Raw genomic sequence first — 27873 nt, forward strand, 5'->3', positions numbered from 1 at the left:
ATTAGGATATAACTGGATTTTGAATGAAGGGGAATTTTCTCCGAACTGTGTAAGCTCTCCGGACATGTTGGAGCAGATGTTTGTGTACGACCTGCGACCCACATTTTTTGTTTTTAGCGCAACTGCGTGAGTCACCGGTGAATCACACTTCGAACAAAATAAAATATGAAAAATGATTAGTTAAATTCTCGCGTGATCTGAATTGAGTTGCGTTCCAGCACGAAAAATCCGAAAGCCGAAATGGAGAAAGATTTGCTGCGTGAGCATCTGCTTCTGCTCTCCTTTTAATTGCACTCGAACATTCATCTAAAGTACAGCTGCTTCTGAATCGCTGTTAGGAAATTCCTCCGTTCGATTCGTCAAAATCTTAAGGATTTGGTATGTACACTATTTTTTTAGAAATTATCATACCATTTATGTATGTCAGTCAATAAATCAATGAATAGAGGTAAGCACGAGAAAAATGAACGATCTCACATAATCTATGTTTAAAATTTCTAAAGAAAAAAGAAAAGCAATAAAAGAGAAGAAAGCTGGAAAAGAAGTTCAACTAAGCTTCTTTTTTCCCTCAAAATGTGTGCAGAAAGGTCGTTCTTTTCCTTCTCGTGATTTATATTCATTGTTTCGAAAGTGCAGGATTCTGACAATTTTTTTTCGGATACCAAAGTATCATCCTCTGAATTCTGAAAGAATATTGTGTGCTTATGTACTCCAGTTCAATAATTGTAATATTAGTGTAATTTTAAAACTAAACACAAGTAATAATATGATTATTTATATATCAATAATAATATAATACAATTAGTAATAGTACAATAATTTAATAATAATATAATTTTAATAATAACAATATAATTTTAATAATAATAATATAATTTTATTATAATAACGAACTGAGTTCTCCTATATTTCATTGTGATCGATTTGATCAAGCCCAAGAAAACTCCTTGAAGAAATCGAATTTTTTCTCGTTAGATTCAGTGAAGATAATGGTGGAGGAAGAAAACTCCAGAGAGAAAACAGAAGTAAAAAGAGACGGCAGAAAAAAGAAAATTTTCGCTATCGAAATTTTGACAAGATCTAAAATATGGATTAGCTGAAAAAAAACAAACAAATGTGATAGGCGCTTTTTGCAATGCATCTGCTATTCTTTGAAAATGCTTATTGTTTTATTCTTTGAAAATTCCCTTCATCCCTTTTTTTTATCATAGAATGTCTTCTTTACTGATTCATTCATTCATTCGCTTATTTCTCGAATAATTGTTTGAAAGATGTGAGGGTAAGACATTTAGGGTCTGGAAGCTATTAGGCTGCAGTCAATCCAGAAATGATCCAGATGTCCAGAATCGCGATTTTTTCACGCTCATTAGATAGTTATCTTGTTATCCATGGCCTATTATTAGGTTGTCAGGCTGGCGAATGGATCAACGTAACCCAGTCAGTAAAAGTGCATCGATATTATCGAACCAGTTAACGTTGGGGCGAATGTGGAACCATATGCGAAGCCGATTTGCAAAGAGTTTTTGTGGTTTTACGCACATTGCGTACGTTTGGTGCTCGTGAACAGAAAAAATAAACGAATTTCTGGAATGTTCTCTTTGAAAAATGTCCGTATATTATCAATAATTTTTATGTAAAAGTGTTGACTATGGAATATTCAGGAAAATTTAAGAAAACTGCACGGAAGTATGTAATATTCCTAGAGAGGTGTGCCTTTAGTTTGTTAAAAGATTCGAGGAAGTATTGATTGAGAAAAGTTGGCGGTACTACCGCGGGTGTAGTATACTTTTGCGATTAGAACACTAGAACATTTATTGGGCATGTTAAACGTTCAATAGTCTCTTTATTTCCTCCCTTTTCTTCTCCGGAAGTGCCGAAACATTCTTGCTGAGACATTTGCTAGTAATATCGCTACATGTAAATACAGTCGTTTGAGCTGAACGTGAAAAGTTAGGGGAAAAGGAGCGGAACTACCGCAAGAGTCGAAAGTCTGTAGTTTGACACCCTCACTATTCCATGCAAGTTATGAACTTTTTTAAAATTGAGACTGCAGCAGGTGTTTCGAAGGCAGAGTCATTCCAGTAAGATATTGGACATTATACAGGGAATTTCATTCTTTAAATTCCAGAGAAGCCAGGAAGGAGAAATTTTCCTACTTATAATATATTTAGTTGTTTATTTTTTAGTCTACTCATGAATAATAACACTTCGTGTTCCTCATTAACTCTATTCACTTCATTCCTGCCCTTTTCTTCCTTATTGCACCTCATTTTTGCTCATATATGTAGGAAATTCTGGGAATTTCCTTTTTTTTTGTTTCTTTCTGGAGGTACATTTAATGAGATTTTCTTCTCGGTTTTTTATAATTCACTTTTTTCAAAGCAGAAAAGTATGGGACTTTGAAACTGCCAATTTTCGTGCTGTTACAAGCAAATTTCTCTGATTATCCTCAAAAATGTTTTTAGATGATGAATTCCAAAACAGATTGCTGTGTCCAGAACTTTCAGAAACTAACGCAAGGGAGATTTTCGAAATATTCAATGTTTAATAGATCTTTTTGGCCTCAATGTACTTTGTTCGCACTTTTAATGACCTTAAGCATTTCGACTCCTACGATTTCATTTTCCCATGCTCATCTGGGAATCCCCGATGCCTATCGTCGCCGCTAATTCGTCGGCATTGCTCGTTTTGCTCGTCAGCTTCACCGTAAATCAATGTGAATGTCCGGCCTCGTACTGGTTACCGAGTGCTTACAGATGGAGAGTCCAACATCAACGGCACGATCTCCAGAAGATGAGCTCATTTTCGAGAAATCCGCAAAAGTCAAACAATGGGTAAAGAACCGAATGAAGGAGGTGAGTGAATTTTTCCTGTCTCGCTTTCGTTCTTCATTCCTTCCCGTTTTTTCCGTTAGTCTGCTCAGAATTGGGATTATTTGCAGTTTGCTTTTTTTTTCGTGCGACTGGGTGAGAGCACGTCGTTAGGATTTGCATAAATTTCCGGAATTCCCCCTTCCCAGTAACTAATCTACATCACATACACACACATAAAACATCGTTCCACGACAACTGTTAGGAGTTTTAATTTCTCTTCCAGAATCTTTTGTGAATTTAGTGCGACAAGAATTTGCGGGTAAATAAGTAAACAAAACGTTTGGGAAATTTAGTGGAAATCTGTCTCTTTCAGTAATTTTTCTGCATATGGTACTTTTTTTTTAGAAAAATGAGTAGTAGCATTGCATGTTTTGGATTGCGAAGCGCTTATTAAGAATTCTTCCTAATGGATTCTGTTTGGATACGTTGTTTGTCGCCGGAAAGACGCTACGACGGAAATTTTTATTCGATAAGAAGTGAAACCCGTTCTAATTAATCGGCTTTTTGATAGCAATGTTTGCAGTGCTCGGTCAATTCTTCACAGACTTGTCCATAATTTCAAAAAAAAAATCCGTTAAAGTACTGCTTGAAGAAATAATCCGTGTTCTCTTTTTATAAATGAATACAGCAGTATATTCAGATGTTTCATTCCATTATTTGTTTGTTTACATGCATATTCATGCCTGCATATGTGGTTTTTGGCTTTTTCTTAAAGATATTCGGTTAGTTCTCATCGAATTATCTTGTCAATTTTCAGAAGCTTTTTCAGAAGTGGATGCCTATTACTTAACACTTCCAGTTATTTGTCTGATATCCAATGATAAATTTACAGTGAAGAAAAAAGTACTAACCTTTAAAATTTGCTGCTAAAATTGGAAAGATCGGTGGTTTCGCCAGCATAGCTTATTTTTTCCTGCAAAATTGTTGAAAAAACTCTGGAATAGAGTTTTGATTTTTAATTTTGCAATGAAGTGATGAAACATCTGAATTGTTGGATTTCGGCTACTACGGTCTACACGACCATACATAATCTTTGCGGTTAATGCTAGATCTGAGTACGAAAAATTTTTTTGCTCTCTATAATCTTTGGGAAAATTCTCCGTTTCTTTTTAACTGCATCATTTTTTTTATTTTGGCTCTTTTTGTTGTTACAGATCTTTTTTTTAAATAAAAGAACACTTGATTATTTCTATGATATGATGTTTTCTCCTCGTAGAAGATTAATTGGACTCAAACAGATTCAGTTTTTTCTCTGAAAGATTCTCCTTTTGTTTCGTTCACTTTGTTTTCTGTCATTTACAGTATTTCTAAACATATTTTTGCATTATTTTGCTCATGAAAGGAGTCAGACAAGGAAAAATTCGTAGCAGAAATTTTTCTAGAAACTATGAGAAAATGCAGGAAAAAAATTAATTGAACTGTATATGGCTGAGAATGTGGCTGTAGATCAAATGACTTAAATATTTGTCAGGTGAATGGAACTAAAAAAGAACGATAAAATAAGATCGAAAATGCAAAGAAAAAGAGGTTTGCTGACAAAAGAAACAATGCAGAAAGTTCGTAGTCAAAACACTTGAAGCGAATTCCTATACGTCTCGTATTTTCTCCGTTATTCAAGTACGGATGCAGTCATGCAAATTGGGATTCTGTCCACGTTTTTCAAGGACTTCAATGCATTTTGGAAAACTCGCGGCAGCATCGCGCGCTCGTCGCTCGGCAAAATTCATCCATTGCGCGCTTATCGCTGGAGTGTTCGCCTCGGACCGATGGACGGACGGACGGACGGACCGACCCTCAAGCGTATTGGATCCCTAGCATTCGCCCTAATTATGTCTGGATATCGACTTACTGGTGCGATGTGGGGTTTCTTAATGTTTATGACATTCATCGCCCCCGAATACACATCGACTATACTTCCGTCCCTTTTTGGCTGCCAGGTTTAGGAAAAAATCGCAAAAAAAAAGAAACAGATGCAAATGAGCTTACTACCTACTTATTCTATCCAATCATTGATATTATAAGAAAATTCTCTGGAAAATAATCAAAACGGTGTTAATGAAATCATTCATTAATCTATTCTCCTAATCGACTTATTTTGTCACAGCATTATTATTCATTTTTATTTCTAAAAAAACCACTGAGGCATCATTGATATATTCATTAATTTATTTTATTTACTTATTTTATTTTTTCTTTATGTTTTGGCTGATTTTGCTTGTCATTTATTTAATTGGTTTATTCATATTCTACCTATCAGAAATACATAACTGAATAGAAAAAAACCAAAAAATCTACATCAGTAAATCTACATCCGCAGTACATAATTTTTGAGATTTTCGGCATCGGGAACCGTAACAAAAGAAAACAAATTAGAGGATATTCCCATGCTGATGGACTTTCAAGAATTTCTTTTGCTACGAATCTCCGGGAATGAACCTATCATTCTTTGTTGTGAAGCTTTCTAGCAACGAATAATTTTCTGGAAATTTCCCTCCAAGTTAACATCATCCTTCTCGGATGCTAATCTGCTCAATAGTGCTTGTAAGCGAGTGCCCGTGCCAAGCAATCTTTCATTTTCCATGCATTTTATTTGTTCGCCAGCTCCTTCGCTTCAGTCATTCTTTCATCGCATCCGTGGTGCTCTCCGGGCTACTTCCATTCGGACTTCCGATATAGAATTTCTTGGGAATTCCTGCCGAAGTTTCCTGGAAAATGCAGCAGAATTTCCTGCCTATACCCTCTTATACCTTGATTCTCTTGCCTACAGTGGCTTAGGACACTTCGTCAGAAGATTTAGCAAGGGTTTTCTGGAGTCTCTAGCAGTTTTTCTCTGGAATATCCGCACATTATCTAGCCCATTTCCCTCATATCTTTCCTCTTAAACTTTCGACATGTTTTCTGTCGGAGAGTTCGTGATTGAAGATCGATGAACGTTAATGCTGCCGCCTTTGCACATTTTTTCTTTGTCTACGGCCGAAGTGGCCAGGTGTGAAGCGACCGCCGGCCTATCCCCCTCAGACACAGACGCACTCAGTCCTCTCACTTCAGCTGCCCTTTTAATTTCGAGCGCCGGCCATCGAAAAACTTCCACGTTCACGAACACATTCCTCATTAAAGGAATAATCCATAAGAAAGTGGTCTTTGAGCCGTGTTAGCTCAGAAAGTGTCAGAAATCCATCAAAATCGCTGCACCACCGTTGTCAACAAAATTTTCGGCTCGAATCCATGGGTTCAATTATAATCGCTCTCCGTTTTTTTGTTTTTCTAGGGGAGTTTCTAAGTAGGAGCGAAAATTCTCCAGGGAATCGATAGCATTTTCCGACTACATTTTGCGACAACGAAGACTATCTAATTGGATTTTCTTCACGACGAGCAGTTTGTTTAGAAGTGACGAAAAGCCACGAATATTTGCCGCTTTTGTAACGTTGTCATTGTAACAAATTTCCTCTGATAATTTCTCGCGTCCGGATGTTTTCCTGTTTTTTCTTTATTCTTTTCTGTTTCCATGGCAAAATTTCTTTAAGGAGTGGGTGTGTGTGTTCTTTTGTAAAATGTCCTTCGTTTTGTTTGCACTCAAGAATAACGATCGCTCAGATGCCTTCAGTTTTTTAGCTCTCATGAAAGAAGACATTTTTTTCCTGGTCCGACATCCCTATGCGTTGTTTTGTTGAGAGACCCTCTTTTTGTTCTCTTTTTTTTGTTTCGAGTGCCTTAAGCAGTGCTAATTAGTAAGTAGGAAAAGAAGAAAAGAGAGAAATATCAATTGTCAGGGTATTTCTTTTTCAAATATTCAATATCCCCATATGTTCGAATTTCAAGTCGTAAGAGTTTCAGAACTCGACTCTCTCGAAACTCAATTTATTTTGAGCCGATGAATTTAATGTATGTGGGAAGCATCAATTTCGCGTTTTTTACGTATTTCTATCACTTTTTTACACCTTTTGAATCCTTTATTTCCTTTTTTTTCCTGGATCCAAGTCCTTTCCGTTGAGATCCTTAAAATTGGAAAAACGTCTCGAATTCGAATACAAATTAAAGTTTCGAAAAAATAGCGCAAATCTTCCAAAATTGTTTGAGATCCGATAATGAGTTAAATTTTTCTAAACTTTTAGAACATCATCTTTTCTTGTTTAGTCTTCCTCTCATTTTCAACAGCTCCAGTTTTTTCTCGGAGTTTTCCTCTGCTTTAACTTCCCAAAGTTCCTCTCCTTTTCTTTTAGCTTTTTAAAGGAACAAAGAAGAAACTGAGACTCGGAGTGTTCCCGCCGATAAGCGCAACATATTTTGCATCTAGGATTAGTAGTAAAATCAGTTAGCCACGAAAGGGTCCTTTACAAATTACGGAAAATTAAAATACCTTCGGGTCAAATTAGAAAAATCTGAAAAATTTGAAAATTTCCAAAAACTAATTACGTACGCATCGTTCCTTTTAATAATTCCTCTTTTTCACCCTCAACCAGATTTCCTGGCTCATTACTACGATCTGTTTGAACAGAAGAAAACTAGGAATAACCAGAAAAAAGAAATTCTTTTCGATGTGCAACTGCATTTGAACTTTTATAATAATTTCTGCGAGTTTTTGTGAGAGAAATAGATTTTTAGAGAATAATCTCATGATATTATCCGATTTCATGCTAATTTATGAACGAAACAAAAACGTTTGGGAGTTGGGTGATCTCTGATCTCCAGTATATATATAGAAGTTTCATTCTGGATTTGTTATTATTTTCGTACTCTTTCGTTCCACTCACCAGAGGGCTCGAAAATCGAGCGGATCTCTCAACAAATCCCATATTTCCACGTCTCTATTACTACTCTATTACTATTTGGCGGTGCAATTGTTGATGGCCGGAGAGTGCGGCGCTATCGATGAGGTGCAGAGACGATGGCGCTGGCGACCGCCGGCGTGCGCTGCTGTGGAGTCGAATTTCAAATGGCCTCTTCCTTCAGTGCGGGTGATGGCATCGAACCGCGTCGCCGTCCCGTACGAGATAACCATCTCCATCGCTTCGACGCAGCTGAACGACCCCGTTCAGCGCCGAGGAACAGCTGAAGCGGTAGCTCTTTCCGCAATAACCTCTCGCCTCTTAGTGCAAATGCAGAACTTCAGCGATTATCGGATTTCCCCGACACCGCGACTCGGCCCGGAAATTGGTTTAGCGTGGAGGTTACTGGATAGTTAGTGCAAAGCTTCCGGAATGCGTTAATTTTTCAGGAAAACAGTTATTTTGATAGTGGAACGGAAGAAGAGCGTTTCACTATCAGTAGCGTTTCACGTATTGAACTTGTAGGATTTAGCTGCTGGAGTTTCTAAAACTTCGGAAAACTGAAAAAGAAATTTTAATATGAATTTTCATTGATTTTGTTAGAAATTTCTTGGATGGGAAAGTATGTCTGACATTTTTTTCTGTGATCATAGGTCTGGGTTTCACTTTGAAAATTTCAGAAAATTCTATTGGATTCTCCTAGTGTCATTTATCACTGCCACGATACTTTTGCGACAGAAGCTCTATCTTTGACTCATGTTTTTGCGCGATATTTTAGAAGTATCGGTTGGATTCTTTCATAGGAAATAAAAACAATGGAGTTAGTAGACGTCAAGAAGTTAAAGGTGTTAAATTCGTCAAGGTGTTAAATTAGTTTTCTTTTCTCCCGGAAATCTTGCTAACATAAAGTTTCGTTTTTTATATCGGTGGCCAGCAAGACTCCTTCTCATAGGGAATTTCCCATTGTTTTGCCTCCCGTCTTCTCATTCCAGAAGAAAAAAAAAGAGACAAAAACGCAAAGAATTGCAGTTTTTAAAATAAATTCCTTTGAAAGGAAAGATAAACAGAACATATTGTTAGATTTCTTCCTGTGATTTCGTGAAATTCCGTCTCATTTCTTTTTTTCTGTGAAGAGTGTTTTTTTTTCCAAAAATTCACTCGAGGAAAAAAAGCTGGAGGAAGCTCTTAGAAACTTATTGGAACTACTTTGAAAACGACGGATAGGTCCTCTTTTGTACTATAAATAATAAATAATCAATTCGACTATTTATATACTGTAGAACGCTTTAGTAAAACGCCTATAAATTTCTTTTAAATTCTGAAAATTTGGCAAATCTCGGAAGCTTCTAGGAGGTTTTTGTGCTCTGGAATGAGCTCGTGACTTACATACAAAGACGAAAGATTCCAGAATCTTCCGCAACTACTTCACAGAACCATTTAACCTGGAATTTAAGAAATAATCCTAGAGATCTATGATCTGAAAGGAGTTCCCATGAACCCCTTTGATAAGTTCGAAACATCAAATTGGATTTTTTTTTACTATTAAAAATTTTTTAGACTAAATTTTCGAAGATTCATGCTCATAGAAATCTAAGTCTTTCCCCGGATTCTCTTCCTCAGGATATCTAATCAATTTTTCTCTTTAAGGAAAAATAAGAAAAAATGGAGTAACAAACACACAAACAGTAACTGGAGTAACATTCATGGGAACAAATATAGCTTTAAAAATTAATAGGAATTATAGTTTCCTATAATTTTTTTTTCTTTCAAAATTGTTGCACATGAAACTGCTCCTTGTTCTCGCTTTCTAGCTGTTTAGGACACGAGGTGAACGAGGTGAGGTTTTATGTGACGATTACGTCAAGGGCGTGACTGTCTCCGTTGACATCGGCACGGAGGTTTCTGACGTTCCACCCGAATGGGCGGGCGGAGTCTCCATGTAATGCCAGCTCCCCAATCTGTATCCATTACGCATCGCTTATCTCGTCGCCTTTGTTTTAACAGAAAGTTCTAGCGCTGAACTCGGGAATTTTCTCGAAAACACTAAAAATTTTTAATTATTTACTAGTTTCACGTTAGCTGCAAGGGCTGTTTTTTTCTAGTCTTTGTGGTTTTTCTAGTGTTTAACAATAGAACAAGGGTTTTCAGAGTTACGGCTGGTTATCCATGGGTTTGCCCGTTGAGTGAGTCTAACCGCTTAATTGTTGCTTAGGAGACAATTTTTTCTGTTTTCCCGGGTAATTTATGCTCGAAGCAGAGCTGTTCTGACTGTTTTGCTTCTCATACTCATAAAATTATGGTACACGCTATTCCTTGCTATTTATATGGTTAACTTTTCCTTACTTCGAAAGAAACAAAATATCTTGCCAGCCATATTTTTCCAGGAAAATTTCGTAGTCTGCAATAAAAAAAAATCCCTATAAGATTAGAGTTATTGACAGAAATCGCATAACCACAGCTTAAAAATTCGAAATATTCTAGGAATTTTTCAGATTTCTTTTTTTACTACATCATTTACATAATTCGACTTAAAACTACTCGAACCTTCTTCTGTGCTGCGGTTCAGCCGGCACTTCTTACAATTTTTCACTTTTCAAGACATCAAAAAAGAGCAAGTTACGCTATTTTTCAAGTCGTTCATCACCGTCTTCACTCTTCTTACCGTTCAGGCGCTTGTCGTCTCTGTTCAAAACTCTCGGAATGACCGCAGCACAAATAAAGCAAAAAAGAGATTTTTCTAGGAGTTGAGTTCAAGTATCATCTGCTCTCCAAAAAAATAGCCTGTCTTTCAGTGTCCTTGGTTAAGCGCAGGTTCCTTAAAGTTTTCTTTTTTCTCAAAGCTTCTTTAGAGTTATATTGCACTGCTTAAATCCCGACGTTCTACGAATCGCTTCTATTTTCTTTCAGATAATTGGAAAGAGGAGATTATCTTGAATTAACTCCCCTGTTATAATTTTTTCCTGTTCCTGTAGAACTTTGGATTAAATGGAATGAACATAACGAGACAATCTGCTTTACCTTTACGCTAACTCCGAGATGTCCTTGATTTAAATTTCAGTTGAGGTTCAGCCTCAACTCACAGTTTACGGCGACGTCTCGTTTGCCGGTTTTGAACGGCATCATATAGCTTTTTTCACTCCTTTATTTTGTATTTAATGCGAGTCGAGTTGTGCAGCCTTGCAAAAATCGTGATCCTGTAATTTTAGTGATAAGTTACAGTTGTCGGCAATATACGATAGTTCTCAAAATGAATTATACTCTCCTATTCATTCCAAGAAAAAAAAACAGGTTCAAAAACTTTTGGGAAGGTTCGCAGGTTAAAATTAATTGAATTAAAGTTATACTTGAAATTAATAATGTAATCGAAATGACAGATAAATTGAAATAATGTATAAACAAAATAAATGATCAAATAAATAAATAAATAAAATGAACAAAAATGGAAAAGAGTCGAAGATCCAAAACCTTATAAGATGATCTCGGTATTCTATTATTTTTGTAAGTAAGAGAGAAATTTTCAGAATATTTTCTCCATAGGGGCCAAACCGCCTAGAGAATCTCAATTTGCATTCAAAACCTACCGTTTCAGCTTCCAATAGTCCGAAAATTTCTGCATTTTCCAGAGAAAAAACTCCCTCAAGTCTCGCAAAGGGTGTCATCTAAAATTGTAATTGAGACTTGCTGCATGTTACTCTCACCGATATTACATTACATCCATCGGTTGGCCCTTTGTTGGATTTTCTCCTACTCCTACCTCTTACATTTATCGGTATTCCTCTGTCAAAGACTACTGTGTTTCCAGGAATTTGTTGTTTATGACACTTTCGCTGTAGGATCCCCCCTCCCTCGAAATCCAGTCTTTTGGACAGGTTTTGTCCGTCAGAGTTCTGTGGCTTCCCTCAAGCACACTTCTCGAATGTTCTACATCTCGCGAAGAAATTCGAATCCTGGAAATATGAATCCTGCTTCTTGCGGGGATTCCTGTAAAAACAGCCTATTCCTGAAGAGTAGTTGTTGACAGAATGCGAAAACTTGTCCCGTGTCTCGTTTTTCTCGAATTTTCTCCTACATTTTCTCGTCATATCCTTCAGAAATGCTCATATATGTATGTAGATACGCGCGAAAAGTTCGTCAACCATAATATATGTCATTTTTTCGCTCTTAGTTGCCACGTGTGTGTGCTAACCATGGAAAATGCTTTCATTACAGTAATCCCAAAGAATACGGTGTTGCTGCCGATTTGCAGCATGCGCAATATTTACCGAACGTTTCCCGGACATTCTTTCTAACGTTTTATTTGCGAGCTTAAATGTGCCTTCAAACAGATTAGTAAATAAAGCAACGTAAAATAAACACGTAAGTAGAAAGGGGAAATTTTTGTTTGGCGATTCATATCCCTCATGTTTTCTGTAGTGTTTAGGTAGTCTCATATTCGAACGACTATTCAAATAAAGACCGCTATACGACCATTTTATTTAATTTTGTAGAGAAAATAGGCTATCCGAAGTATCCTTTAACCCAAAAAAAAAGAGAAATGCGCTCATTCGTTCGAAAATCAGAAAATAATTGCCCATTCAGAAATCCGAATGGTCAGATATATGTTCAAATATCAAGATTTGAATCCTGACATATAACGTCGTGATGAAAAGATCAAAGATCTCTGGAAAAGGAACTATTTATATCTACGTGGATCTACACAAATGTACCAATCAACGGGGACCTTTTCTCGCAATTCTTCCTATCTCCTCTTTCTATGAAAAAGTGACAGAGAAATAATCAATGGAGGGGTAGGAAAATTTTCGTGGCTTCTGAGCCACTGTGTTCTAATTTGCGACAATAGGAAACGTTTTATAATATAAAAATAAATACCAAATTTTAAATAAATAAATATGCATAAATAAATATAAGTATAAGCAGTGTAAATATAAGTATGTAATTACTTTAAATACTAAATTCTAATAATAATAATCTTTAAACAATAAATTCTAATGTAGTTCTTTAGCAATCAATACTGTCTCCCCTACCCAATAAATATTTCTTATTCTAATTTTTTTTAAAAACATCGCCTCATGTGCACTGCAAGTGCTTAATTACTTAGCAAGATTAGCTACGTTGTGAGATGTTTGCCCTTGTGCAAAAATTCCTTAACTCTAGGGAAATTTCCCTTGTTCACCTCCAATCAGGAAATTTGATGCATTTTTAGTGCATTTAAGTTGCAATTTTAATGTGTTCACGTTCCATGTCAAATCGAATCGCCACAGCAACAGACTGACTGCTGTCTCGATAGTACTATTAGTGATAGTTAATTAGTTAGAAGAGCGTTAATTAGGTGATTTTGAAAAAAGACCCGGACGGACAGAGGTTGGTTTTCGGCGAGATCCTTCTAGAATTTCGATTTTCTTGTCTGCTCGCTCGTTTTAACAAAAACTGTCCATCATCATATTTCTTCATCGATTTCTATAGGCGGAGCTCTGCGTACGTACTTCCTCACTCCTCAAAGTGCCCTGCCTTGTTATCGTCTAAAATCTCTGTTGTCTTCTCCTAAATGAGCATATTCTTTTATTTGTTTCCACTTTCACCACCACCCCATACTTTTATTTTATTTTTCTTCTAAGTAAATGATTTTTGAATGATATATTTGTTTTATAACATACACTTTATAGCGTGTGTATTATTAAATATATCATATAAAATATGTAATAACCAGTCTGAACGCCCCACCAAGCCAGGATTTCAAACATTTTGTGCTTTTGTATTTCTGTGCTCGTTTCTCTCTCTTTCACTGAACGAGAAAAACTAAACGCAGTGGCATTTCTTGTAAAATCAAATTTGTATTTTTCTAACTACGTTTTGTTTTTTTTTTTGCAGAAAAAAATTAAACATCGATGAGCAGTATAAGATAAGCACCGAAGCGATGGCGCTGGGACCTTTGTCACCCCGCTTTATCGATTTTTAGTGCCAGCGCACCAATGCGACGCAGTGGGACCCGTCTCACTGCTTTCTAGAATTTTGTGGCAGAGACATAAGGCAGAATAAGCGTTTTATTATTATTATTATTATTGTATAAGATTTTTCTCATAAACCATGCTATATATACGCAGACACAAGGACTAAACGCGTTATTACAGCATGGTAAGTACATGTATGTTATGTTTATGCTTTTTTTATTATTGTTTATATTCCTATTTATTTGTGAGCGTTATTTGCGCAGAGTATTGCTTGAGAACGAAAGAACACGCACGAACGAGAATGAATTAGCTGATCTAGAAGAAGGAACTGAAAAAGTGAGGAAAAATAAAGTGTAAGAAGAGGACAAAGCAACAATTCCACTTTTGGATTTTCGGAATCCCCAGAGACATTTTTCCGTGATACGCACTCCTGAAATTTTTTTCCATAGATATTTTGGAAATTTGCGACGAGAAAATATTCATAGCTTCTCCTCTCTTTCATTTTTCTGCCCTCTTCTTTTTCTAGTAAGTTCAAAGTGATCATGCTGAGTGTGGAGACGTCCAGTTTTGGAGTATGTCGTGGAATTAATTTGAAAAAATTACTGCTTTGCACGAGAATACAAATGAAATTTCGCACCTATCTATAACCAGGAATATATTAAAAAGTTTCAAACCTCTGTTTTTTCGAATAAGAAGCGTTGCAGACTTTTTTTTGGCTTACTTTGTACGACAGACTCGTTCACATTTATCCAAGAATTTTCGGAAAGGACAGAAATCCAACGTAAAACTGTGAACGGGTCTGAAATGAAAGTGCACGCTCAGCTCATCTGACAGCAGTTGCGATGAATACTTTTTGAAAGCGGCTCACATACGAACGAGAAGCATCGGAATTGCGCTGGGGGGCAAAGCATAATACCCGATGGATGGATGTATGGATGGGGGATCGATGCAAAGGCCAATTCTAGCCGTGTGTGTGTTGACTAGCTCACATTCCACTCTTCAATACCCCATTGTTCTTCCTTACCGCTCGTTTATTCGTATACTTATTAGCGTTTGTTCCTCTGTTCTACGGATAAATGTCGGTTATCCGAGATCTTTAAAGGGTTTTTTCCCAACAACAACACTCTGTTCCTATTCCCTCGGCTGCCATTCTTCCACTCCCCAAACATCCGAAGATTCCTGACAAATGCGTTTTCGATGGCGCTTCGCCCTGCTTTTCGAAGTTTTTCTCGTTCCATTCCATCAAGCATTGTCGCGGCCATTTTTGCAGTGTATATATTCCCGGGAATCGTTCTGCCCTGAGTCTTGAAATAGCTCCCTCGCTGTTCGGGTCCCTATCACCTCCCCCGCTCTCTCCTCGCGTCTCCGAATTACGACCACGATTTTTCAGCTCGAGGACCAAAACGAACGTTTACGATTACAAAACCTACGATGTACGACACAGCTGCAGATGTTGAGAAGTTTTACTGAGAAAAGCAAACAACTGAAAGCGGAAATGGCGATGAGTAGAAGTATTACGGTAGGAGAACTGTTACGGTTTTTCCACGTGGTTTTTTTTTTCTTCTGATTTCGAATTATTGTTTGAGCTTCGTTATTGTCACAGTTTCATGCAACCACGCGAATTGATGCATTTTGTGCAAAATGAGACGTACAGTTTGATTTTATGGAGATTTTTCTACTTTTGGAAAATCCCAACAGCCATTTCTGTTGTAATATTTTGAAATTCTACTTCATGACGATTTTTTAAGAACTAAAAGAAAGCAATCTCATTTCAGTAGAAATTTGAAAGGAATCAAAATTTGTCCAGAAAGTTTGTAGAAGTTCTTTCTAAGCAATTTCTGGAACATTTCCCTTCTCTTCGATAATTCCATTCCCCACGTAAAAAGAGGATATTTTAACGCTACGTCCTTTTTCTTTCAAAAGTAGATTTAGGAATCTTTGCTACTTTTCCCATCAAAATCCACCGTTCAGAAAAGTAATAGACGTGCACTATATTTTGAAAATACCTTTTCTGAATAGATTTAATTACCTTTATTTCAACACCAAATGCATTAACACCTGCCAATTTTCAATCGTAAATTAAGCTTTCAAACGTAGATTTTTTTACGAACCGCAATCCATATTCTCCGTTTTTTTGTTGCTAGCGCTCTTTGTTTAGGGAAATGATCATCCGATCTTTTAATTTTTAATTCAGTATGTTGAAAACTAATTATTCTCTAGAAATTCACTCAATTTCCGGGTTCTGTCATTGGACCAGTTCTTTTTATGGATTTTGCAATTGCACTCTATTGCGTTCTTCGCTTTTTGTCCGTAGCATTTACTATTCCAAGGGAAATCCAGTTTTTATTGTCAATTGGATTTTCCGTAATCCGTATAGGAAATTTCTATAGCTTAAAAGTTCAAAAGAATACATTCTATGTAATATTTTATTTATTCGATTGACTGGGAAAGTATTTGGAGAAGTGAAGAGTAGACTGCTTCCAGAAAAAAGATTCTCCCATTTTTGTTCAGTATCGGGGTCAAAGCTGCAGCTTATTCTCCGAGCCACCACCTTTTTTTCCGAAAATAACTGCAAGTCGACTACGAGTAGCTGCCATAACCGAAAGTGCTTGCCAGTTCCTGACAATTCATCATCCTGGAGCGCATATAGAATGCTTGCACCGATTGCTTTCTTCGACTAAAACGGCAGCACCTATCCAGCACCAGCCCTAGGCTATTTCTGAAAATCCCCCTGATTCAGGGAACATTGCCAGTGATGCGGGACACTGAGAATCGTACGTCGGATGATTCGGGACTTACAAGTGACGATACCAGTGAACGACGTCTACTAGGAACCAGTGCAATCGAGTCAACACCGAGGCAACAGAGGAAACCAGGTGAGCTTACGGGGAGTTCAGTTGAGTAACCTTCTTTTTTTCGACTTTTTCTTCCTATTTTTTCTTCGTTATTTTCAACAGAGAAATTTTTCGGGGATTTGTTCTGTCGATGTCGAACATAATGTTTACATATGCATAATTGTATGTATATCTCACGTTATTCATTTGTTTATGAGAAATATTGCTTAATAACGTATTTTATCCACCTGGAGAGTCCTAGCTTTAATTTATTATAATACTTTTTTTTCGAAGAATTTGGTTTGTCTATTTTTTCATATATTTTTTATTGCATGAAATGAAGTACAACACTTATTTATGCGAATATTTTGCTATTTTCTGCTTTTTTTTTGCTCCGCGTATTTTCCAAATCGCTTAATGAAATGACAACGGTTTTTGAAAAGTTATTCAAGAAATTAATTTCTTGATTGTTCGAGTATATTCGATGGTTCTATCGTATTTTTATGGCCTCAGCAGGACAACCATTAATCATCTTCCACTTGAACAATTCTGAGTTCAACTCCTTTTTGTGAACCTTATTATAAACGCTGAAAGGACAAGACTGAGAGAAACTGGTTTCGAAAAGTTTTTCTCTAGAATAGACGATATATTTCTATTCAGTTTCTCATGGCATTGCTAGCAGAACGGGTATGCTTCCAAATTGGGGACAATCGCCACGAGATCTGAGATTAAGTGACAAGATTTTAGGCATCTTTTCAAATTTTACTATTTACAACCAATGATTGGTCAGAGTTGTAAATATCAAACTATATATATTATATACTCGAATCAATTTCGAAGCTTAATCTTTAACTCCACAAAGAAAAGATTAAAAAAAAGATTAAGAAAAAGATCCAGAAGAAAAAGAGGATAAAAGAGACTGCGGAGCACTTTTCCTCAGGACTTTTCCTTCCTCCTCAATGTCGAAATAATGAATTCTTTGAGGTTTTAATGAGGTTTTATGAAGAAAAACATGTTTATTTCTCTGAAATTTTTCAAATCTCAGGTGCAAATTCCAATTTTCCACTCATCCAAATAAATGACCATCTCGAAAAATGTCTGCGACTATTTTGCAAGAACCAGATTTGACTTATGGAGGCAAAAATTCCCAGAAGAGATAGAAAAGCCGAAAACATCCAATTTTGAAAAAAAAATTGGAAACTTTGAAAACAAATACATGCGGTGCTCTTCTACACGGCTGCAAACTCTATTTCCCTCTTGAGATTGCTAAAGTCTTGATTCCCTCGGGATTTTCCCAGGATGTGAGCAAATTCTCTTGCTTTTAGTTCGACTACGGAAAGAATCCAGCGAAGGAGACAAAGGTTCATCCACGTCGGATTCATCTCCGTGGGAGGAGAAGGCGAAACCGATTCCAGTACCGAGGAAAATCACCGGCAACAATAATTTCGTACGAAACTCAGCATAAATTTCTTGAAGCATCGATTTTCTAGCCGTCGTTTTTTTTTTCAGATGGAACGAGACAGCTTGAATTCGTATGCTGATGACTATGAATTTGACGTTGAGGATGAGATTTTTGATGAAATCGGTTCGCCAGCTGACAAGGAGGGGTTAGGATTTTTCTCAGCTGCTTCGACATTCAAAATAAAGAGATAATAGTTCCTTTTTCTCCAGGAATCATAAATATAGCGGTTATGTGAATCTCTCCGACTTTGTTGCAATCCGTGACGATAAGAACATCTACAGTGACATCGTGAAGTCGTCCAACGAACGTCCAGCACTTCCAGAGCATAAACCAAAGGCATGGGTGCGTGAAGGCTCAGTGAAAAGTCGGCCGCCGTCATTCCATCCGGGGTGGTCGCGGTGGTGGTAATTCATCTTTTCCAGGAGTCGAGACTGCTTCACTTAGCCACCGAATGCTTGTCAGTGAGTGATTGCGCGGCCGAGTGCGACGTCCCATGCACCAGCGCATCGCCACACCATTCGGCTAACAACCTTGGGGTTAGTTAGCTACTTTTTTCAGGATTATTCACAGACGGACCTATATATATATGGAAAAGCAAACATTTTGCAATATTTCTACAAAAATGATACATGGCTAAATTTCAAATCGTTATGAATCACATTGAACCACATATTCTGTCTACTTTCAACCTACCATAGCAGAAAAAGTTTTTTTTTTGTAAAAGAATTAGGTTTCTTCAGGACTTTTTCAGTATTGTATACAGACGTCGCCCGTTCCGCAGACTTTCCTCACTCCCTGAGAACATTACAAGATGGTGAAGGTCCCCTAACTGATAATGACCTTGGGCAAACTTTTTTTTTTACAGTTTTCCAATTTAAAAAACCTAATAACCTAAATTTTGCTTTTTTCACGATTATTAACGCAGTCAACGTGATCCTCTCCAAGATTAGAGGTTTCTGATTTCTTTAGCACCCATCTCTTTTGAAATCGATACGAATACGTAGAGATTGCGCCCAAAGTCCAAGGTGAAACGAAATTTTCTAAAATGTTTTTTCTCCCTTTTAGACAGATTCTCCGGCCTCGAGACGCTCCTGCATTAGTAAATTGTCCGTGCGCTCCTCTCCTCGTGCTCTGTCCTTATCGTCGGCGTCACCGATCACTCCCGAAGGTCTTTACGCGATCCGAGATGTCTCATTGGAAAAACGAAGCGACGACGGCTATTACACTCCACCAGATGCTTCACGACATAGCGGTGACATTCGAACATCACTTATACCATCATTTGATACGGTAAGGAAATTTTGGAATATTTTCTCGTGAAAAAAAAAGAAAAATTGTCGATCTTGCCTCAGGTGGAAAAAAGCGGATACTGGAATCAGATGTCAGATTCACGTCTGAAATCGTTGAAAAGAAGATATGTAGTACTTAAGAATAATCAACTCAGCTTCTATAGGACAGCCGTAAGTTGCTCCTCCGTTCCAATCAATACCTATCTACTTCATCTGATCTATTTTAGAAACATATTACGAAGGGAGAGGATCCGCTTATGAAGATTGCGGTTGCTGATATTATTTCTGTGGCAAAAATTTCACAGCAAGGATCAACCTATGCATTTCAGGTACGTCTCAACGACTAAATCTTAGTGACAACCAATCAGGTGTAATCTACGAACATTCTTCCTCTCTTGTAATTGGTTGCTGCAGGGGAGGTGCTTTCAACAAAAAAAAAAAGATTTATATAATTGATTAAGCGTCCTTATTTTTCTGGTTCGTTCTATTTAAAAAGATTTCATGGTCTTCAGTTCCAACATGAAGAAATTTACGGGCAACATTACATAAATTGAAATTTTTCTACTCGGGCAGCGCTCATTTGCTGATTTGCAGTTAGTCACGCAATCAGCTAAGTACCAGTTCATGACCGACAGCGAACGGACCACACACGAATGGGTCACCACCCTCAACGCCGTGATCAAAGGTACGTTATCGATCGGCACTTTGATCTACGTGATTGACCAATCAATTCAGGATCAACTATTCGTGATTTGGCCACTCGTTGTGCCCCGGTGGAAGCGTCGATCAGCGGTTGGATGACGAAAGTCCGATGTGGGCATTCGAAACGAGTATACGCCTCATTAGTTCGACACAAGCTTATGTTTTTCAAGAGTGCTGAGGATACGGTAAGTGATTTGGACGTGTGATTAGGGTGCCATCGTTCTAGTATTTCTTTCTAAAGAAAAAGGCAGCTTTTAATATTCATCTTCATTCAGGTTCCTTGTGGATTTACACAGTTAAAAGGAGCTCGAGTTATGGACAAACAAAAAACCTCCTCAGATGAATACAGCGGCAGCAGCGACGAGCAGAACACTGAAAAAAGCCCACAAACGCAGAAGAAGGACACCTACAGCCTAAGCATAGAGGTACGGTCTAAACCTCATCTTCCTGGACGAATTTCCCGAACGATTTGGTTCTTCAGATGGCCAATGAGGATCCGTTGTATATAGTGTTGAGAAGCAGCGAGGAAAAAGAGAAATGGTTGTATTTTCTGCGAGCAGCGAGTGGCGATGCGACTTTGTGCGGTTCACCTTTTGCCGTTTTGGTGCAACGAATGTTAGCTGAGGGTGGAGCGCCAGGTGAGGACAATGGCTGCGATTCCTGGAATCGTTCTATATGCCATCGTTTTTGGAATTTCAACCCTTTTCGTTTTTCCTAATGGCAGTGTGAGGCGAGAACTAGTCTCCAAACCGTATTCTACCGCTTCTCGCGCGACGTGCGAAGTTGACTGCACTACCGCTACTTGTGTTTATATTTTTGCGTCGCGACGCATCAACTCTCTCCTTCTTCTGGGCTGGTTGAATCGAATTCGTGAAGCGGTCTTTCATGCGAAATGATGCACTTCCAGATTCTCCTCTGTGGAAGGACCTATTGTTGACTTCATGTGACGACACCCCCAAGGAAACGCTCATGGATTTTGATGGAACTGACAAAAAGAAGGCACTCGAAATTGCAAAGGTACGCTGAAGAAGAATTTTCATATAATCACCAATAATGTAGCAAGTAAATTCCTGTGCAAATGCAAAACTGGAGAAAAAAAAATTGACTGGAAAATTGGAAGATTGATTATAATTTTGTTGTAATCACATTTGTCAAACTTTTTTTGAACAAAAAGTGCGAATGGCAAAGATGCAACGAAAAAGCGTAATCGTCAGAAAAACTTATTGATCGATGTGATTCCAGAAGTAAATGTGAAAGAATATAAGTGTGTCAAATTTTGTTTTTAACTTAAAGGCAGCATATCACGAATCTGACGTGCTGACGAAGTGAGAGAATCCATGGGCAAAGCTAGAGATGGGTTGTAATTTGCGGGAACCGGGGTAGTTCCTCTCCCTCATAAAACAACGGAGTGGAAGACGACATTTTTTTAGTATGTAGTTGTAACCTCTGTGCACGCGCCGCATACACGTGCGAGCGGTCGAACATCAATGATGTCCTCTCACCAGCGTGGTTAAGTGAAACCAATGAATAGGCTGCTGAGGGGACCGGAACGTGCACATAGAGGAGTCTTTGAGCGGAACCACCCTCCATCCCGTCACCTACTACTCCACGTCTACTGGATTCCCTCACCACGTAAGATTCGTGATATGCTGACTTTAGAGTTTAAATTGAATGTTTAGTATAATTACTATAAGCACTGCTCTAGAATAAAAAGAAAAACAATTTTTCGAAAGAAAAACAATTTTTCGAAAGAAAAAACAAGGTCAAGAAATGGCAGAGAGAGGGTTTCAGTGCTTCTAATAGGGAATGTCCTCGGGTCGTCGCTCGCAAACTGCTTTTTCAGATCGAACTCTATTGATCTGACACTAGCTACGGATTTCAGAATCATTATAGAACGATAAAATTCGCTTATTCATTCTATTTTTGTCGCAACCAGTCATTCAACACTTTTTTCACCCGCAAACAATGTTATAAGCTCCTAAGTACAGCCGCGTAGGCAGCTGCGATTGAAACGACGCGGTTGAGATCGAGAAGGTATCCTCGCATGCACCGTTTGTCACTGTAGTCCTAGTGACGCCAATGATGGTTCCATGTTTCCTTCCAAGCCGCCAGCTCCACTGCGTCGCTTCGAGCGCTGCCACTCACGCAGCTGCACCGGGCTTCACATCCCATGTCCGTATGTTCCGTTTATTTGCCTTTGGGAGAATTACGTTATCATTACGCTGGAAACGGAAAAAGAAGAAGTAGAAGAAGAAAAACCATTTTCTTCTACTTCTTCCTTTTCTTTTTCCAATCGTGCGATCCAAAACTACTTGGCAATTTTGCTGACGCATACTCGGTGCAACGACACTTCGTTGCGGGACCGTAGATGTTTGCTATAGAAACGTTTCCAGTGATAAGACGTGTGGAGACGTACTTCTGCTGCGTGACGCGTTTGTCCGCTAATAAATTTTTATTGGATAGCAATGTATCCGGTAAAGGTACATTCCTACGCTACACTGTGTTTATCCAACTCAAGAAAGTTTTGTTGAATAAGGGTATACGCATAGGTTAAGGTGGTTCACGATGTATCGGTTTGAACACAATAAAACAAAGATTGATTCAGTGGATAAAGTTTATTGAAATGAAGCTAAGAGGACAGAAGTTCCCCTCTGTCTCCGGCGTATAGAAAAGAGCAACTCGGCCGCGAACGACCCGCCTCCTTGCCGTATGGTCCGACAAGGAGAGGATAATATGGTAACATAACCATTACAAATAATTATGTTCCGAGATCGGAGCAACAGGTTCAGGTCTTTTCGATCCTACCACTGTATCGGTGTACCTTGCGTTTAAATTCCCATGTTCGTCTGCCCACTGTATCATATCAAAATTTTGCCGCGGCTATCGAGAGGTCGAGAAATCACTAGCATTTGTCTGGAAACAATAAATGCCCGCTTATAGCGACTATTAGTATCAAAATATAATAGTTACGGACACTAGCAGAAACAATAAATTATGCAGTGATTTTCAGGCAACGTACCTTTTTGTCTCGGTACTAATGCGTCCAATTGCTGCCCAATACCATATTGATCTCGCACAGAATATTCTGTCTACTGCCATGCAAGTGAGTGTTTTTCTGTGACAAATTCCTACATTTACTTTATAATTTCATTCTATTTTTCATAAGCAGAATGATACATTCGTAGTAATGAACTTACCGGTATGATATACAGCAGTCCATGCGATTTTAGCACGAATTCCTTCGCAACGAGGTGTATGCGCAACTAATTAAGCTGACAAGCGGCTCAATGCCCTTCTCGCTCCAGGTGGGGTAAACAAACTCGTGTCGTGCGGTCCCTTCTGGTAAAATGACATTTAAAGGGCTGGAAATTGCTGGCAATGGCGATTCCACTATTCGTCCCAACACAGTACTCACTACTTTGGCTGCTGAAGAAACACATCGCCCGTTGGTGTATGAAGACCGGCGACGAGTCAAACATGGCCGAGTACTGTCAATGTGCGCTGGAACGGGTGCTGCGCGTCGGCGGACGAGAGGCGGGCCCGAGTCGACTCGAGACCACGTCGGTCCTGACGCGAGATCCCACAACCACCAAATTCCCGCATTCGATTTCGGTTCGACTGCCAAATGGACAATATCAGGTGCGATTTCGTTGAACTGTGGGAGTTTGTCAGGGTTTCTTTTCAGGAGTCAAGATTTCTTAGTGCAAATGCACTAGGGGTGGAGTTCAACGCTGCTCCAATCGACTTGATCTTCGGCGCGCAAAGAAACACTCTTGGAGCGCTAAAACAATCCTTAGAAGCATCACCCCACGAATTTGAGGTGGTACGGATGTCAGGTGGAGTGTTCGTATACGGGATCGTAGATTAAGGAGAGGGGCGATTCCGTCCATTTCTTCCTAATTGCCATAAAAAACGGCCCGGAAGATACGGCTTCGAGCGTTCCGGCGTGCTATTTTCTGCAACAAGTTCGATTGGAGCGCGCCAGCCTTGTGGACACGCCGTATCTTCCGGGCCGTTTTTCACGCCAATTAGCAAGAGATCGACGGAATCACCCACCTCTCCATAATCTACGATCCCGTATACGAATACTCCACCTGAAATCTATACCACCTCAGATTGGGGTGATGCCTTTAACTGTCATATGTCTTTTCCATTGAGTGGCATTGGAGAAAGCGATAGTTCATCAGTCGAAAGTTCATCACTGAAAGTGAATAGCTATGTCAGTTAGGACCCTAAAACTTAAGCATTAGTCTTCCATGATCCATGACTTGCAGGTTAAAAGTACAAAGACTTGAGACATTAGTAGTTCAAGCTTTATCTTCCTTCTCTCTTTTAGTAGCTTTACCCTACATGTCATCCTCATAGATCATGTCCTAGATCCTCTAAAACTGATGCTCAGCTTTTAGCGGCCAGACTGACTTAGCTATTAACTTCCAGTGATGAACTATCGATTGATCGATCAACTTTCGCCTTCTCAAGTGGGAAAGACAGAAAGACATTTTACAGTTAAATACGATCTCTAAGGATGTTTTTTTTCGCCCCACAGTACAGGGCGATTACAACGGCGCTGAATGCCCCCTCCACTTCAAATCCCTTTGGGTCCTACCTTTTTATTTCCCAGTTTTCATTCGAAGCAAAAATTTTGATGGAAAAAGTTCTCCGTTTCCATCGAGGGAAATATTTTCGCAATATTGAGCATCTGATCGGAAATCGAAAATCGGAATTTAAAAAAGATTATGTGGCTGCTTATGCAGAACACAGATTATCGAAGGCATTGAAGAAATGTCTTTTGTTATAAGAGGAAATGTTGACGAAATCACTAAGCTTCATGAGAGAAAGAGTTACAAGGTTCTAAAGGTGCTGATGAACTGTTCAAGATAATAGTTACAATTGAAAAAATATCCATTTGCTAAACTAATTATAGCGCAGAAAAAAGTAGGTGGAAAAAACAACTTGTGGTTTCTACCAAATTGTTTTTTTCTTTTTCATTCTAAACCAGTTTCATCTTCCATACGTTGAAAACATCTGATGTCTGTGCCACTTCAGGTGGTCGAATTCGATGGTTCCACAGAAATCGGTCAATGTCTTTCGTCCTTGTGTCTGAAGCTTGGGATTCGGCCAGCTTTGCTTTCCGGCTATGCCCTGTACATTGACGATCCAACAACGAAAGGTCTTCAATTGTTAAAGGGAAAACAAAAGGTTTGAGTGGCTAGTTCTCTTCACTTTTTGTTAGAATTACAGTGGCTCAGAAGTTCGGTTCGTCCGGCCTTCTCTGCTTCAACTTTTTCTTTGCAGCTTTGCGATTGTCTTTATGAATGGGAGGTCCGACAACGGGATGTCCTCCGTGGTCGAATCTCCGCTGATTGTACAGCAACTCTATCACTCAGAATGCGGCACTACTGGAGACATTTGGTTCGTGATTCCATGAGCTTCGCGATTTCGAGCAGCTGACAGTTTCTCTTCCCAGATATGTAACGAGACAGCGATGGAGCGATCTTTTTTGGTGTGGCGAATGGCGGATGAATTGGTTTGCGGGCAGATCCCAACCAGCCCACAGTTAGCAGAACAGTTGGCCGCTCTTTATGCACAGGTACTGTATTGTTTGATCTGCTCTCTTTTCCTTGCTTTTTTTCTCTGAATTTTTGATTTGGAAAAATATATTTGTCTAAATTTGATCTGCTCGCCACTACGGAAAAATATCACATATTTTGAGTGAGAAAAAAGAACAAAATTATGCGCAATTCTATCCTATCCGAAGAAGAAGCAGGAGGGTAAATAGAAACGAGCAGCGAAGAAATGAATTCCTTATTAAGATACACTTAAAATGTATCAGATAGTAAGGTGCTGTTACCATAATGATGGCTCTAATTATATGACAATCCCATTTTTGTCATACTGTCATCGCAACTGACCCAGCCTTCGCCAGAGACATTGAACTACCTCCCATCACAAATTACGAGTTTTGCCTTACAATTCATCTTTTTGAGTAACCTGCTCTCTTTTCCTTCTTTTCAACGGATTCCAGTCATTTTCCCAGCTTAAGAATACGTAGTATTTCGTGTTTAGCTCTCCTATGGTGATGCTCCTGCGCAAATCACTGATGAACAGTTTTCTTTTATTACCAAGCAATTCTATCCTGCAAAAATGCTCGATGTGTCCTGCTTGAAGTCATTAAGGTATGATTTCCTACCCATTTCCTATATTCACGAACTGCAGTCGAAAGATCTATTGATTCAGATCATCGCTTCATTCAAGCTGGAGTGAGCTTTGTGGTATGGGTGAGGTGGACTCCATTAGGGTTATCCTTCAGGTGATCATCACCTCCATTACTCTTTCCTTTGTTTTTTTTCTACGTTAATTGTTCATTTTCTCCAAATTAAAAAGTTTCATTTGGATAGTAGAGTTGGATTGTGTCAAGAAACAGTTTCTGCTTTCTTGAATAGTTGCTGTTTTGCCTGATCCTCCTTGTAGTAATCGTTTGTGTCCCTTTTTCGGTCGCTTTTTCATAAAAAAAGTGGACTTTTTGAAGAATTCGTATATATAGTAGGGTCAGAACGACATGAAACACGTATGCAATTGCGTACGCGGCTTCTTTTGAGGCGCTTCGCTGGAGCGTAGTGGCTAGGAGCGTGGTGAAAATCCTTGCTGGCACCAGCCATCCCTGCAGTTTGCGACGGTCCCAACTTGGTTCCAGCTGCTGCCTTCACCGCGCCATTTCGAGCGCGTACACAAATGCACCGCAACTACATTCGTGTTTCATGTGGTATTGACCTGACTATACTATTGTGTTATTGTGTAAGTAGTAAGTGTCTAGTAGTTGAAGCTGTACCTTCTTGGCCTGTTTTCCAGGGTAGAGCCTTTAAAACATAATTAAACTTAACTAAATTACTGTTGAATGAGGTTTCGTTGATGCCATGAAGACAATAATCAGGACCAGGCTTCACAGACCACCTTGGTTCGCGACGTGTAGTACTTTTTATGCAAAAGATGCATATACAACATAAAAGCAAGTGTGCATCACTGGATTTCATTTTTATTACATTTTAGATGCTATAGTTGTTCTCTAACCATGGTGAAAAATCTACGAAACTTATTTCTACAATTCTATCTGTTCAGGTCCTGCGAAAGTGGCCGCTTTTCGGTTGTCATCTCCAGGCGGCTGGCATGAGGACTAGCAATGAGCGGAAAGTTTTCCTGGCGTTGGCGGATACCGCCGTCCATGTCATTGATCATCGACATTTTGTACGTTTTCCTTTTCTATGCGAGCGATTCTGCATTCTTGCAGAAATTTACATCTTCATTTCTTTTAGGATGTTATTCGGTCATTCCCTTACAATCGCCTAGCGTCTTTCGGTGGTTTTCACAACGATTTTATGTTGACAGCCGAAAGAGTGTTGTTACCCGAATCTCATCCAGAAGAAACAAGTCGAGAGAGGGTGACTTTCAGTATGGAAAAGCACGAGGTCGAGCAGGTTGGTGTGTTGCTGGGATCATCTTTGATTAATTGATTCTTGCGATCGCTTAGATCATCATTTTTAGTTGACACTTCATCTGGCTGAGTACATACGTTGCCAAAAACTCGTGTGGAAAGTTTCTAAGTAGTCTGTGGTTATTCTCATACAAATGTGCTCCATATAATATATTTGGTCATTTGCCTTTGTTTTGCTTGCCATTGTGCATAGTATTGATGCCACCATTTTTAATTTGTTTGTAAAAAGTAAACTATTCGATTTTTGTTCCTGTTCTTCTTTTCAGTAAAGTAGAAAGTGGAATGGATAGAGCTACTTTGTAGCTTTTTTGCGGGTTCAGCACTTTTTACGTCGGAAATAGTTCTTAATAAGTACATGGAGGTCACTGAAGAAATTTCTGTTTTTAAGCAGTAAACATGGTCGATAAATGTGTGATTTCCGACTTTTCTAGGAAAAATTATGAAAAGAAGTTGTTTGCGGATGTGATGAGTGCGGAGACATGTTTTTTTTTGGCAAAACAAAACTGCTCC

General features: G+C 38.7%; 2 protein-coding genes across 3 annotated transcripts; both read left to right on the plus strand.

Annotated features, from left to right (window-relative positions):
• Positions 1-2756: 2756 nt before the first annotated feature.
• Positions 2757-27476, plus strand: RB195_013650 (uncharacterized protein; the record flags this gene model as incomplete). Of its 2 annotated transcripts, XM_064203569.1 has the most annotated exons (26): positions 2757-2855; positions 14978-15106; positions 16328-16463; positions 17747-17868; positions 17931-18028; positions 18093-18225; positions 18306-18419; positions 18949-19173; positions 19236-19343; positions 19400-19501; positions 19767-19857; positions 19908-20059; positions 20150-20299; positions 20356-20512; positions 20782-20891; positions 22885-22977; positions 23105-23179; positions 23235-23513; positions 24921-25073; positions 25170-25286; positions 25342-25464; positions 25941-26050; positions 26112-26184; positions 26991-27116; positions 27185-27346; positions 27414-27476. In XM_064203569.1, the coding sequence occupies 26 exons, from the start codon at positions 2757-2759 to the stop codon at positions 27474-27476; spliced, it is 3300 nt and encodes a 1099-aa protein (XP_064059450.1). The 2 variants fall into 2 exon arrangements, with proteins under 2 accessions (XP_064059450.1, XP_064059452.1); XM_064203570.1 differs by lacking the exon at positions 2757-2855 and having other exon boundaries at positions 15038-15106.
• Positions 7718-8056, plus strand: RB195_013651 (uncharacterized protein; the record flags this gene model as incomplete). Its single annotated transcript, XM_064203571.1, has 1 exon — positions 7718-8056. One exon carries the CDS (start codon positions 7718-7720, stop codon positions 8054-8056), a length of 339 nt encoding a protein of 112 aa, XP_064059451.1.
• Positions 27477-27873: the final 397 nt, after the last annotated feature.

Source organism: Necator americanus, chromosome V, assembly GCF_031761385.1.
Source record: "Necator americanus strain Aroian chromosome V, whole genome shotgun sequence".
NCBI lineage: Eukaryota > Metazoa > Nematoda > Chromadorea > Rhabditida > Ancylostomatidae > Necator > Necator americanus.